Genomic DNA, 14,046 nt, shown 5'->3' with positions numbered 1-14,046 from the left:
CATGGTCGAGTTGAATTACTTTACACACCCCAGGCTAACAGCCGCCCCTTGACTGCTTTGATTTGCAATGCAAATATCATTAACTTTATGTTGAATGAAGCTCCGACCCGCCCAGCTTTTTGTCCACCCTTTAGATGATAATACATCGATGCACCCTATTGAGGAACAACGTAACTCCATTCATGCTCCTCATCACCATACTGCCTCGCCTCAATCCAGTCCTTCATCTTTTGTGCAATCTCCCCAGCCTCCTGATCAGGTCTCAACCCACACTCTACCGGGTTACCCCTCCAGCTGATATTCCGTACTGGACTCACAACCGCGGCAGTCCCAGTACCAAATGCCTCAATCAGTCTCCCTTCCTTCGCCGCATCCGAGAGCTCTTGCATAGTGTACTTTCGCTCTGAGATGATCCATCCTTCTGGTGCCAGTTTCTCCCGTGCTAGTGATAGCACTGAATCTCTAGTTACGCCCGCAAGGATCGTACCGTCAAGAGGCGCGGTAATGAGCTCATTCTGTCCAGTTTCCTTGTTCTTGATAGCCACGAACATGTTCATGGTTCCAACCTCCGTAACAAACTCCTCGTCACCAAACAGCCACAAGTTCTGGTGAAATCCTCTTTTGGCAGCTTCCAGTTGGGGGGCAATGCAAGGAGCATAATTTGCTCCAAGCTTCTTGTCACCTACTCCTCCAGGCCAAGCTCGAACAGCGTAATCTGTGGCTTCCAGTGATACAGCCTTGAAGCCCGTTGGATAGTACGGACCAACTGGCGAAGCAATAACAAACAACAATGCAGAGCCAGGAGGACCAACACCCAGCGTTCTTTGCGTGCCAATCATTGTCGGCCGCAGATATAACGAATATCCTCTGGTAGAAGGAATGAATCGCTCCTCCATAGCGGCAAACTTGGCGATCAGTTGGATCATAGCGGCTCCGTCAAATGTAGGCAGTGCAATTCGTGCAGATGAGCTGTTCATTCTTTCCATGTTCTTCATTGGTCTAAAAAGTCTGACTTGTCCTTTGCTGTCTTTGTAGGCTTTCATGCCTTCGAAGCATTCAAATGCGTAGTGGAATACGCAGCTTGCGGGATCGAGGGAGAGATTTTGGTAGGGAGTGATTCGTGCGGGAAGCCAGCCATCTGAGGCGGTCCATTCGAGACTGAGCATATGATCTGGTAGTGGTTAGCATTGCAAAGCAGAATTTGAAAGTGGGTGGCTACCTGTGAACGTTCTGCCAAAGACCAATTCATTTGAAGGAACGAGTTCTTTTGGTGTAGTGGTCTTTGTGATAGACAGCTTGCTCAGGTCGATATCCTGGAGCTTCGCCGTGGACGCAGCTTTGGCCTGGATACTGTAGGATCTCGAGCCCTCCCATGCTGCAAGTATCAGCCTCGAAGGCGACTGCTTGAAAAGCACACTCTGCGGGCGCAATTGACGAAGCATCTTGACAAATAGATGCCCAGATCTGCAAGTTGACCTTCGCGATTAGGTTCGCCAACTTGTCGTCGCTTCTGTACTCGTTGTAGTGGAATGAATGGTGAGTCAACTCAAGCTAGATATTTATTTTGAGGTCTCCTGAAATCGGAGCTTGTCAATGCGCCCTGTGGATCAGCTCTCAGTGGGCAGCCTCGTCTGTACAGGCCACTCACATCAGACGAGGCTTGACGGCTATCACCACATCTTCTCTGGCAACATCTCAAGAAGTTCCAGACAATCTTGGACATCTGCCACCACCATCTCCTACTAGCCAGCGCACTCAGACTCAGTTCGGCACATCCTACAACCCGTTGGAGTTTTAGTGATCTGTATATTTTGGGAAATCTGGCATGAGAGAATTAGGCCCCGACCAATTTCACACATTCTGGGGAGACAGCGCGGAGCTGAGTTGCGAAGATGTTCAGTAAGCTGTCCTGGTTTTGGGCACTCTACGCCTTGGTTGGGAGCTACTAGCAATCTTCACCATCTGCATTAATCTGGACCCTTGTGCGGACAGTGAGGATGTTGAAGGACTGCTTTGTCTGCGGCCTGGATCCTAACCATTGTCCCGATTCGATAAGGACCTTCAAGACTGACATCTCCTAGGCTCAGCGCTGAAGTCCTTCTCTTCGAACATCAACTCGAACTACACAGTTGCTGCCTCGCCATCCTCGACTTCGGGTCCATGGAAAATATACGATGCGAAGAAGAAGTCAACTGGAAAGGCGGCCTCTGTCTTTGTTTTCGATAGAAAATCCCTGGATTCGCATGGCGCTTCCTTAGGGAGGTCGAGCGCATCGTCAATGAAGAGAGCAACTGAGGAGGTAGTGGAGAGGCTAAAGAAGGAGGCTTCGTCTTTGGTAAGGTTACTTATTACCTTTATGCCTGGAAGAGTTGCACTTTTAGGGCAAACAAAAGTCACTTTGATTGGTGAAATCTAGGAAGTCAAAGTTCTTTCGCAACGTGGAACCAGCTTGGGCTCTGAAGTCTATCCTGGGGATATATCCCAAGTCTTGAGAAAAAAGCACGGTTTTGGGGCTAAACCGGAGCTTCGAGGATTGCCGGGATAAGAAATTTTCAACAATGTTGAAGTTTTGCTTGAGTTGGTAAAGCCCGTACTAACATAATCCCATTTTCTAGGCCAGACTACGACATCCAAATATCCTGGAGCTTGTCGAACCTGTGGAAGATGCACGAAATGGTGGGCTGCAATTTGCTACGGAGTTGGTTACCGCCTCATTATCCGGCTTATTACAGGAGAAGGACGAACAAGAAAGAGCCAGCGGGGTTGGTGGAAGATCCAGCCGATACGTGACAGAAGACTCGGAAGGGGGTAGGAAGAGACGAGAACTGGAAATCGACGAACTAGAGATACAGAAGGGCCTCGAGCAAATCAGCAAAGCGTTGGAGTTTTTACATGATAATGCTGGTCTTGTTCATGGCAACTTGACCCCGGATGCTGTTTTTGTCAATGCAAAAGTAAGTGTTCAAGTCATCCTGCGGCTTTCATGCTTGGATGCACCATACACAAGATTTAGCTCACTCGTTCAAAGTCGGATTGGAAGATTAGTGGCCTAAGTTTCGCAAGCCCCCCTGATAATTCGACAAAGCCGACGTCCGTGACCCCCATTAGCCTCTCCGAAGTCCTCAATATTGATCCGTATGTGTATCCGTTTCTACCCAAGAATCAACTCCTGCAAACTGTCGATATATCAAGCTTACTATGACATTTCTTAGCCGATTACCAAAATCCGTTCAAATGAACCTGGACTACTGCTCACCAGATTTTGTCCTGGACTCGAACCTGAACATAGCTGCTGATATGTTCTCCCTCGGTCTGCTGATAATTGCTCTATACAATTCCCCTCATACTTCTCCGCTGGAGACTAATTCTAGCATAACAACTTACAGGAGGTTGTTTTCATCCTCATCGACCATTCCATCAGCCACCAATAGCTTTCTCTCATCACGACCTATTCCAAAAGATCTTTCTGCATCAGTATTGCCTCGTCTAATAACCAGGCGGCCGGCTCAACGTATGACTGCCAAGGAATTCCAACAAAGCGCCTATTTTGATAATATTTTGATCTCAACAATTCGATTCCTCGATGCTCTTCCAGCCAAAACACCGAATGAAAAGTCACAGTTCATGCGTGGACTTTCGCGAGTGCTCCCTTCATTCCCAAAGTCCGTCCTTGACAAGAAAGTTCTCCCAGCACTGCTGGAAGAGATGAAAGACCGTGAACTTTTGTCTCTGATTTTACAGAACGTCTTTAAGATTATCGAACTATTGCCTTCTGGGCGGCGTCCATTTACAGAAAAGATTATGCCACGATTGACGGAGATTTTCATACCACCTGCCGCTTCAAAATCCGACGCGAAAGGCCAAGCTGATAGGGATCCAGCTAAAGAGGCTGGTCTTATGGTTTTGCTTGAGCATATCAGTGCCACTACCAGCAACTGCTCTGGGAAAGAATTCAAAGATAGTATGTCAGACCATGCTCGAATGACTTCCTTGCTAACATGACAAGATATCCTTCCCGTAATACATTTAGCAATCGAGTCTCCAACGCATAGCATTGTGGACGCTTCATTACGGAGCCTACCTGCTATTCTACCTGTGCTAGACTTCTCGACGATAAAGAATGAGCTCTTCCCAGTCATTGCTTCTGTATTCACGAAGACGAGCAGTCTCGGGATCAAGGTGCGAGGCCTTGAAGCGTTTGTGATACTCTGTGGGGGCTCGAATGACCCAGCTGGGAGCAATGATGGCCTTGATGGGATCATGACGAACACTAAAAAGACAAGCTCTTCAACCGCTCTCGACAAGTATACAATGCAAGAGAAGATTGTTCCACTCATAAGAGCAATAAAAACAAAAGAGCCAGCTGTGGCAATGGCGGCGCTCAACGTTCTGCGTCAAGTTGGTACAATCGCAGACGCCGACTTCGTTGCCATGGATATCCTTCCTGTTCTGTGGAGTATGAGTTTGGGGCCATTGCTCGATTTGAAGCAATTCCAAGCTTTCATGGATTTGATAAAGAGTCTATCTTCCAGAGTTGAGGTTGAACAGACCAAGAAGTTACAAGAACTATCTGGCACCAACGGATCGAAAACGGATAATGACGACTTCATGTCATTTGGCGCCAAAAACGCTTTCTCAACCAGTGGAGGATCCAACGATCCCGAAATCGACTTTGAAAGACTTGTGAAGGGTACAGCAGGGACCAGTGATGTGGCTAATCCTTTGAATGGGTGGGATGCCACGCCTGCGAATGCCACTGCTCATCAACGCAACCTTCCGAACCAAACGAAGCCGGCCTCATTTTCTTGGTCAACTCCCAGTCCCACAACACCTTCAACGCCAGGGAATGCCATGGGGATCATTAGACCCCAAGGTCCTACGGCTAGAACCATTACTCCAGACCTGTCAAGTTTTAGTGCCCTCTCACCATCGGCCACTCAATATTCCCAGCCTCTTCAGCCTCAACCGCAACAGAGTTTCAATGCTCCCTTACAACCGCAACCCAACTACAATGCAGCTTCACTCCAACCACAACCGATGTCTAGCTTCCAAAATCCTCAGCCTTTGACCTCAATGAACTGGGGTACCCCAGCTTCGAATCCCTGGTCTAGCAACAATGGCACACCTGCAACAAATCCTATACTCTCTTCCATGGGAAATGTGGGGAATTCGATGTCTAACATGTCTATGAACAGACCGACAACGAACAGCCCAAATGCATTCACACTTCCTCCTCCACTTAGCCAGCGACCAATTACGAGCTCGCCAAACTCATTCTCACTGCCTCCACCGCCAGGGGCCAATTCTTTCACTGCACCTTCACATCAAGCACCTCAGCAGTCTAGTATGGCATCGGCGTTTGGGAATCCTGCTCAATCGAAGCCTCCGACGCAGAAGTCAGGATTGGATGCATATCAGAGCTTGTTGTGATTGTATATTGGTGCACGATGTAAATTGAATGGGAAGGGGGTTGTGAATACCTCAGAACAGCAGGCGTAGGTAGTAAAAATGATAGGATGTCACTTCTTTCGATTTTGCCAGAGTAATAACAGGACTGTGTGAGAAATCGGACCAAGTCTAAATATCATTCCCTTAGAGACCAAGGTTCTGCTATAATTGAATCCTGCAAGAGCAGCAGAAAGATTGGAGTCAACGAGAGGCTCAAGATGTCCGGAAACCCTCCCTTTTTGTATCTGGTTACCACTGAGTGGTATTACGCATTCAGATATCTTCCAAAGGTGGTGGAAAATTTCCATTTAATTATGAGATTGCATTATCAACAAAGAAGTCAAAAGCATTGACAGGGCAAGCTCGCTTTGACAAAAATCACGGTCCGCGAGCATGCGGGTCCCGCTAATCGGCGCTAGGGAATTGTGGCACTCAGCTAGTACAAAAGCTTATTAGTCTTTATTATTGTCAAGGGTCGCGTCCCGGCAACAATTTTGAAGCGCAACAATAAGGCAATAAGGTCAACCTCGCTCGAACTTTTTTCTTCCACTTCTTCCAGCAACAACCTCCAGCCAATTCACAGATTTGTTGGACCTGCACTATTCTACACTGATCTATCGATCATACGTCGGCACACCATTCTACTTCTTTAAGAATCCACCCTCACAAATCTTGTACACGCTGCGCGTAATCCGTTAACATGCCTCGTAAGGAGGCCGCCGAAGCTGGAGCAGCACCCGCGCCGATGCGAGCTTCAATTCGAGCTCGCAAGACACCTACTCCTCCTGCTATGGCCCAACCCACGACTACCAAGCCAAGAGGCAACAAGCGCAAAGCTGAAGAATCTGATGATGAACCAAACACGAAGAGAACCAACGTTACAACCGCCAAGCCAGCCGCAAAGAAACAACCCAAGTCCGCGAAGCCCAAAACCAGCACTGCCAAACCAAAACCAACTGCTGCCAAAACGAATGCCACCGCTGCTAGGTCGACTGGCAGAAAGAGAAAGGCGGATGATGAATCCGAAGCACCACAACCCAAGAAGTCCAAGGCAACTACCACTACCTCCAAACCCATCGCAAAAGCTACTACAACCAAGAAAACTGCTGCCCTCCCAGAGAAGCCCGCAGCTCCCATGAAGGCTGCTGCCCCAACCCGGAAGAAAGCTGCTGCTACGAAGAAGACAGCTCCAGCCGTAAGTCTCTTCTCCACCTAACATCGCCAGCGGTGATCACTGATTTTTCTCGCAGACTCTATCTAAACCCAAAACCGCTCCAAAAGCCAAGGCTCCAAAGCCAGCCAAAACTTCCCAGCCACCGAAACCCGTCAAAGTCCTCCCAACCCTTAACAACCCTCTCACTCAAACTCTTGACGTGTTTGTGTTCGGGGAAGGCAGCGGAGGTGAGCTTGGACTTGGTGCAAAGCATTCTGGTGCTAGAAAAGTTGTTGATGTCACTCGTCCCCGACTGAACCCATTCCTTTCCGCAAAGGATATCGGAATTGTTCAGATCGCTGTTGGAGGCATGCATTGCGCCGCCCTGACACATGATAACAAGATCTTGACCTGGGGTGTCAATGATCAAGGCGCTCTTGGCCGTAGAACCGAGCCGGGCCCAATGAAGGATATGAAGGACGATGACGAATCCGATTCCGACTCTGACGATGAAGATTCCGGATTGAATCCTAGTGAGGCCGAACCCCGCGAGGTCGACCCAAAACATTTCCCAGCAGGCACAAAGTTTGCTTCCCTTTACGCTGGTGACAGCACTACATTTGCACTCACCACTACCGGCCTAGTTTATGGATGGGGCACATTCCGAGTAAGTCTTCTCGGTCTGACGATGCAGCTTTTCTGACAAATTTTAGGGGAATGAAGGGATCATGGGTTTCCGTCCAGAGGGGGAAAAGGGCGAAGTCCAAAGAACACCAATGCTCATTCCTGAGCTGAAGAACATCGTCGATATTGCCACTGGCACAAACCATGTTCTTGCTCTCGATACGAAGGGCAAACTCTATGTTTGGGGCACGGGCGAGCAAAATCAGCTCGGTCGTCGTGTCATTGAGCGCACATCAAGATTGGCCCTCAGACCAGCCGAGATAGGTTTGAGGGGAAAGAAGATTGTCAAGATCGGTTCTGGTGACTATCACAGCTTCGCTGTCGATAGCAAGGACAACGTTTACTCCTGGGGTCTCAATTCGTTTGGACAGACAGGTGTTCCGAAAGTTGGCAAGGATGAGGATATTGTCGGCAGTCCTACACTAGTCAAGGACCTTCAAGGCTTCAAATTGAAGCAAGTTACAGGCGGATCACACCACACTATTGCCTGCACCATTGGTGGCCAGGTTCTGAAATGGGGTCGAGTCGAGAGCAAGGAGGCGGGTTTTGATGTTTCCAACCTCCCGGAAGCTGAAATTTACACTGAGAATGGCAAGCCAAGGTACTTGAAGAAGCCCAAGGCGGTTCCGGGTCTTCAAGGCAGTTTCGTCTCAACAGCGAACGATACCTGTCTCGTTATTACATCGGATGGTACAGCCTACAGCTGGGGTTTCTCCGAAAATTATCAAACAGGACAGGGTGTTGGTGGCGAAGTTATCCTCGCTACGCAAATTGATAATACCGCTGTTCGTGGAAAGAAGCTAGTGTGGGGAGGCGTCGGAGGCCAGTTCGGTGTTTTGGCTGGTATTCCGGAAAATTGACTGTAAGATTATGAGATGGCCTGAGTAAGGCCGCGGAGCATGCCAGTTGTAGGATTTCCAGAACGTCGCATAAGCACCAACACATAAAGCGATTGTACGATGTAGGGTAGAACAATGAAAAGCGACACTTCCATCTGTCTCTGTTTAACTTGTGGGTGAGGACTGCAAAACAATGTGCCTCGTCGTGTCGGTAAATTGGGAAGTTTCCCAGTCTTCATATGTGAACTTGTACGAATTTTGAATGTCCTAAGTCAAGTGGGACATTGAGTCGATCTCATATCGCAGTCGTATTATTTAACATTCCGACATATTTAGATCCGAGACTCAGTGTTCAACTCTGACTATTATTGGGAGAACTTTCCTCCGAATTTTAGTCGAACAAAACACCCCTCGATCCTGGAAGATGTCTTCTTGTCCAAAATCAACAACAAAGTTTTGAGGCATCAGTCTTTGAGACGAAGAAAGAGCGTGAGATTTTGTTCTTTCACACATGAACAGTGGCATTGTGTACATTTATGGTACTTGCTGAGAAGCAGCTGAGATGGAGGATCAATTTCGTTCAGAGAAAAGAGAATACGCTGCAGCAATTACTAAACTCACAGGCACACTCACTTGCATTCCGGCGCCTTTCCTTAACGTAAATCCGCCCAAATGTACAGAATCGGATTCTCCTACTTTTTGGATTGGATGTGGGCATTTTACGAGCGAATCGACTCCTTGCGAGGACAAAGCTCCTGACTGCTGATTGCTACCCAGTGCTCCTATGGAAATGTAAGGTCATTGTCCACGCTGCAAATTCTTTCCTTGGAATCGATTATCACTTCCATTTCATCTGCAAGCCAGAGCGAAATTTCGCATGCAGATGGCTAAAACGGATGAGCAAAGCGCTGAGCTGGCTGAGGACGAGGAATCTCAAAGAATACTGCGGGTAAGGAAATTGGGAAATATGTCAGCACAGGACCGGCTCGCGGCTGAAGCTGAGGAAGTTGAAAAAATAACTAAATGTAAAGAGTGTGCAATACGCCATGAAGAAACGGTTTTGTGCAGACTTCAATTTGGGACGTTAACTCGTGGACAAGTTTTACGTTTGGTGCCACTCTACTCTCAATATGCCCGCCGTTATGAGGCCATAGAAAAACCCGCACCACAAGACACACGTCGCCTTTTCCGACTAAGAAAGAGGGCTGGCCAAACGAGACCATCCATGTACGCGAGTTCGCAGTTCGATCGAGAGCACGTGCTGTAGTCTTGTGACGGGTGAGAGGAAATGTGTAAGCCAGTGCTATGGGGTCGACAGCGGACGCCGGCGGAGACTCAGACATTCCGTCAGAGTATTTTTACTTTCATATAGTAGAGTCTAGAGTCCGAGCTAGAAATCTCCCCCACGATTCAGCACGCAGGGAAGACGTGCCGTGGGTAATCAAGCATTGTGCTTCAAAGGGCTTGCCGGGACGACGAGATAGAGCCCGCGAGATCTTGGCTCTTTTGACGCCACGGTCTATTGTGAAATTGGATGCTGCTGACCTCCACGGTTCCGTATGCCTCGAAAGTATGGAGTCTCTGTGAATGATTTCGAGGCTGAGAATCCAGTGCAGCTCTCGTGTGGCCATTTCCTGGGCAATCACTACGCAGTCACTTGGCATGACCAGCATTGCACCAGTCCAGTATGCCGATGTGCTTGTCTAAAAACCCTCTAATTGTAATCATTTCTTCTAATACAATTCTGCAAATCCTGTCCAACAAAGTGATTGTTGAAATCTGTTTGTTCGAAGTAATCAATCTTTGAATCCCCTGGTTTTGTAGAGATACGCAGTACACCATTCAATCTGTCTTTCTTTCACAAATGATGCTAGAAGACCAGAAGGTGACCGAAGATGAGGATGCCCATAGGAAAAGACAAGCCAGAGTTCGACTTGCGCGATACGATGAACACATATTATCTCGGACGCCGGCTCGATTCTTGGATCGCCCTGCTACTTGGCGTTTGGTATATCGTTATCAACACTTATATCGCCGCCTCGATGAGATGGACCATCCTCTTGCATCAGCCGTACGTGGGCTAGAACAATTAGAGCACGCTTTAAGAGGCGTTAAACTTTGGCTGCTCACTGACGAATGCCACGAAGAAGAAGCTAAAGCCAGAATGTCCACGGTACAAGAATGCAAAGACATCACCTCGAGTACTGTGATAATCCAATCCAATCGCAGCAAAGAGAGCACGATCTCGAGATTGTACTGATGGAGGACATCAGCGAATGGATGGAGGCAGAGATGGAAAAGGCCATCAACAATCCAGTGTACAAGATGGAGCTTAAATGCTGCGTGGAATACTGCACTGGATTCAGAGCGAGAAAAGAGAAGCTCGCGGAGCGGGAAAAGAGACTTGTTTCCATCGAGGATTTCTTAACTTGAGCCGGCATGAGCCCGCTGGACACAAATAAAAAGGATTGCCCTTCGTGCCTCCAGCAATATCGAGTTCCACATGGGCAGCATGATGCCGAGCTCCCCGTCGAGCTCTCGTGTTGTGGGCATGTAATGGGAAGATGGTGTGCCGCGATTGCGCTGTTGGAAAGTTCTGCCTGTCCTGAGGGTGGACACATGTGTTTGAAGGACTACTACATCTAGTGGTTGTGCTGACATAACCCCGAATAAATTATTCTTAGAAATATCATATCCAGAGGCATAGTCCTCACGTATCAATCAAATTCATGCAAGCAGATAGTATTCTTCATGGACCCTACACGTGACATGATTTCAAGCTCGAACAGACAGCGGTGACGAAAAACGAAATCCTGGATGATCACCAAGACTGGGAGGCTTTCCTAAAGTAATCACTTTCATGGTCCGACAAGTCAACTTTCCAAACAGGAGGCGGTTTTGAGAACGTCACGAGAGAAGGCACGAGTACCTTGGGTGATAGGAAAGGAGGATTTCAACCTACGTAGAGTTTCCAAAGAAATAAAAAATAGTGTCTATGTATCCGCTATTGTCCATTTGACATGAGAACGCCGTCGCTATGCATCGGCTAGACTTCTTATCCATGCAACATAAGAATACCCTCGATGTACAGCAATCTCATCAGTAGAGAGGAAGGAAGAGACCAGATCCCAGGAAGCCAATTTTCGCCTTCATTATTCGTTGATTATTCGTTGGAGACGTAGGAGTGAGAAACGCTACAATGCCTTGAGTCGGAGCAGACATCTGCTATTAGAGATAAATCGAGTCCACGTGAGGTTGTTGATTCGAAGAGATCTTTAGAAAGAGTGTAAAGGTTGAAACAAGGTAAAGGAATGTACGTTGCAACACTTAAAATATGATATTGCATGAAGCCAGTAGGGTGTCATAATGGGATGATTAAGTTCCGGTTGCGAAGTTGGCCGAAAATAGTTGACGCTCGGAGCGTGAGAAAAGTCGAAAACATAGTGATTTGTAGCAGACACCTGCCATCAGAGATAATCTAGTGTTCGAAAGTATGATGATGTTCGGAGATATTCCAAGCAAGAGTGAAAGATTGGGTAACATGGGGGGAAATGAACGTTCGAGCGATGGCCTCTCTGATGTGGTTGCTGGGCTTCGACTGCGCAGTAGCTCTGAGTTAGCAGACCTAACGGACAGAGGAATATGAAGATCTACTCACCAGTTACTTTTAGATGATGCGAGTCGTCCAACGGTTTGGAACTCTCAAGGTCGAGACTTTTCCGCTATGACGTAACTTCAGAGTTGTTCCTCGGTGGAATTTGACCATGTACTTTTTTTTGAGCTTGACTGTGACATGGATCACGGTCTCGGCCCATTTTTGGAATTTCTTCTTCGTCCAGTAAGCCCTCGTCTTGCGGTCGAGGTACCGGTCAAATGTTGCCTTGCAAGCTAGGCAGACCTTGAGCTTCAAGATTATTTTGACAGGAGGGGCACGGCTCCCTTCCATCGAGTTGTTCTCGAGGCCGGCCGGGCTGTCAAAGGCAGTCTGGCAGGTTTGGCAAGCACTCTTGACGGCGGAGAGACCTGATACCGGGGAGAGTGTAATCGCCGCCATAGTCAGGGACAGTGGCTCAACCTTGTGGAGGGCTCTTGGACGGAAGTGGTAGCGTGGTGCCAGATTGCGGGAGGGGGCGTTTCGAAGACAGGATTCAGAGAAAATTGAGTGTGATAGCTTGCAGAAAGCTTTCGCGCTTCGCAGAAGTTCTTGGCGAGGTTGGGACTCCTTGTTTGTATGTGACTTGCTCTGGGATCATTTGAAAGAAGGTAATCGCTGTGATTCAGTCGTGTGGGTTTAGGACCATGCGGAACAGGCTTAACTCCCGCAGGCCACAACCAAAGTGCACTAGCTCCAACAGAATCTCCCCTTTCAAGTCGGTATGTAGCCACTCGAAGGACATAAGTGATGCCTGGATTCTATGGTGTGGGATGTGCCACGAGGGGGGGGGGGAAAGACTCGATGGTACTTGGAGAGAATTGTGAAAAAATGGGAAGTGGTGTGCAGAAAGTTCTGGGCCTGCAAAGATGTCAGTTTATTTATCGCCATTGAAGAAGAGACTCAGCCGTGTTCCAGCTGATATCCGTATTTGTGGGCGCGCTGTGATAGATATATGGGTTTGTAAGACGAGATTTGTAAGAGGTCAGAATGCCTACTTTCGTCGAACTACTGGAGCAACCCCTGCCCGTCAGTCAAGTGAGACTGCTTGGCCAAACGTACTTGAGCAAGCAGGGACCTCCAGCTTCGCACCTGCCATTTTGGACAGCTCAAAGAACTAGGAATACGGCTTCGTGGTAGCAGGACGGGCAGGTAAGCTTGCATCTCTAACAATGCGGACAAGACAACCGAGAACCTTCATTGACATCTTCAAATGAATACACGACCTTGTGAAAATATTGTCTATACCCGTCAGTCTTCCAAAGACAAACGACAAAAGCATCGAGCTCAAGTAAATCTTGCACTACTATACCCACTGTCAGCCATGGTACATCAGACGAGGCTGCGTTATCATATCAATGCGAGCCAAAGGTGAATCGAAATCGGGATCGTAACGGAAAGGCGAAGTGGCTTCGACAACAATACCACACAAAACAGAATAGGGACGGGGAACAGGTCACGATGGGTGAATTCGAGCTCCCGATTCTTTCGTGCGCAAAATCCCCAACAGCCGCCCCTCCTCCCAAATCTGGCCCTCTACAGTCCATCAAACGCGAACAAGACAAGATACAGCTACCGCTCCACACGATCCCCCAAGCCTCTTTCGCCATGGACGTCAAACAACAGCCAGGTGCAGCTCAGTTTGTTCCTGATGGTGTCGAGATCGACAGGTTCGAGAGTACTGCTGTGAGTGATAGGAATGCGCCGCTAATGGACATGGATACTGACGGCAAAGCAAAAGATCAACATCAAGAAGGAGATCCAGGACAACAAGGATGCTGCCGCTTACCAGAAGAGATTCAAGGAGAAATATCCGCAGCTTGAGGGTATGTGAAACGCGAGAGGCCACAGGAGACCACAGGACAGGGAGGAAGGCAGTCGTTCCCGCAACGCGAGAGCTGACTTCTCTCTAGGCACGCCATACCACCTCTTGGAGGAGATTGAGCGCCTTCAGGACCTCTATGGTAAGTTGGAGCCGTTTGCGTCGTGGATCACATCTGTTGACGCGTTCTAGCTGTTGATGGTGACGATTATTTCATGGTGATCTCCCCTAAGTGTCGTAGCCGTCTCTGCGTGAGCAAGTATGGTCCATGGCTTAATCTCACCCGCATGAGCTTCCCCCGACGCAAGAAGGGTAGGTTGAAGCCAAAAAAGAAAGCCTCAATGGTTGAAGCCGCAGAAACTGACTTTGAAAAGGCAAGAGCAAGGCAGTCAAGGAGTATATCATCGTCCCACTTTTCAAGGATGGTATGTGTACTCTGAAGACCCTC

General features: G+C 48.3%; 4 protein-coding genes across 4 annotated transcripts; 2 read left to right on the top strand and 2 right to left on the bottom strand.

Moving 5' to 3' along the window:
* Nucleotides 1–155: 155 nt before the first annotated feature.
* On the bottom strand, nt 156–1,442 carry K444DRAFT_645421 (branched-chain-amino-acid aminotransferase; the record flags this gene model as incomplete). The annotated part of the gene is made up of 2 exons (XM_024885086.1): nt 156–1,171; nt 1,220–1,442. The coding sequence occupies 2 exons, from the start codon at nt 1,440–1,442 to the stop codon at nt 156–158; spliced, it is 1,239 nt and encodes a 412-aa protein (XP_024732609.1).
* A 255-nt stretch (nt 1,443–1,697) lies between these two features.
* K444DRAFT_616768 (kinase-like protein) lies at nt 1,698–5,737 on the top strand. The gene is made up of 6 exons (XM_024880989.1): nt 1,698–1,899; nt 2,082–2,335; nt 2,616–2,954; nt 3,029–3,135; nt 3,213–3,961; nt 4,007–5,737. Exons 1-6 carry the CDS (start codon nt 1,893–1,895, stop codon nt 5,428–5,430), a joined length of 2,880 nt encoding a protein of 959 aa, XP_024732608.1. The 5' UTR covers nt 1,698–1,892; the 3' UTR covers nt 5,431–5,737.
* A 211-nt stretch (nt 5,738–5,948) lies between these two features.
* K444DRAFT_616767 (RCC1/BLIP-II protein) lies at nt 5,949–8,285 on the top strand. The gene is made up of 3 exons (XM_024880988.1): nt 5,949–6,643; nt 6,699–7,268; nt 7,315–8,285. The coding sequence occupies exons 1-3, from the start codon at nt 6,149–6,151 to the stop codon at nt 8,143–8,145; spliced, it is 1,896 nt and encodes a 631-aa protein (XP_024732607.1). The 5' UTR covers nt 5,949–6,148; the 3' UTR covers nt 8,146–8,285.
* A 3,315-nt stretch (nt 8,286–11,600) lies between these two features.
* Nucleotides 11,601–12,411, bottom strand: K444DRAFT_77180 (uncharacterized protein). The gene is made up of 2 exons (XM_024888698.1): nt 11,783–12,411; nt 11,601–11,722 (listed from the first exon to the last, which is right to left on the bottom strand). The coding sequence occupies exon 1, from the start codon at nt 12,176–12,178 to the stop codon at nt 11,792–11,794; it is 387 nt and encodes a 128-aa protein (XP_024732606.1). The 5' UTR covers nt 12,179–12,411; the 3' UTR covers nt 11,601–11,722; nt 11,783–11,791.
* Between the last annotated feature and the right edge of the window lie 1,635 nt (nt 12,412–14,046).

The sequence above is a fragment of the Hyaloscypha bicolor genome, assembly GCF_002865645.1.
Source record: "Hyaloscypha bicolor E unplaced genomic scaffold K444scaffold_124, whole genome shotgun sequence".
In the NCBI taxonomy this organism is placed as follows: domain Eukaryota; kingdom Fungi; phylum Ascomycota; class Leotiomycetes; order Helotiales; family Hyaloscyphaceae; genus Hyaloscypha; species Hyaloscypha bicolor.
This window is presented reverse-complemented; position numbering and strand designations above follow the sequence as displayed.

Bases quoted from the DNA above. Each gene is read 5' to 3' on its own strand.
- K444DRAFT_616768 (XM_024880989.1), top strand. The intron at 2,955-3,028 runs GTAAGTGTTCAA...ACTCGTTCAAAG, and splicing joins CTGTTTTTGTCAATGCAAAA to TCGGATTGGAAGATTAGTGG. The intron at 3,962-4,006 runs GTATGTCAGACC...TAACATGACAAG, and splicing joins TGGGAAAGAATTCAAAGATA to ATATCCTTCCCGTAATACAT.
- K444DRAFT_616767 (XM_024880988.1), top strand. From the start codon at position 6,149: ATGCCTCGTAAGGAGGCCGCCGAAGCTGGAGCAGCACCCGCGCCGATG. The intron at 6,644-6,698 runs GTAAGTCTCTTC...TTTTTCTCGCAG, and splicing joins CGAAGAAGACAGCTCCAGCC to ACTCTATCTAAACCCAAAAC. The intron at 7,269-7,314 runs GTAAGTCTTCTC...GACAAATTTTAG, and splicing joins ATGGATGGGGCACATTCCGA to GGGAATGAAGGGATCATGGG.
- K444DRAFT_77180 (XM_024888698.1), bottom strand. From the start codon at position 12,178: ATGGCGGCGATTACACTCTCCCCGGTATCAGGTCTCTCCGCCGTCAAG.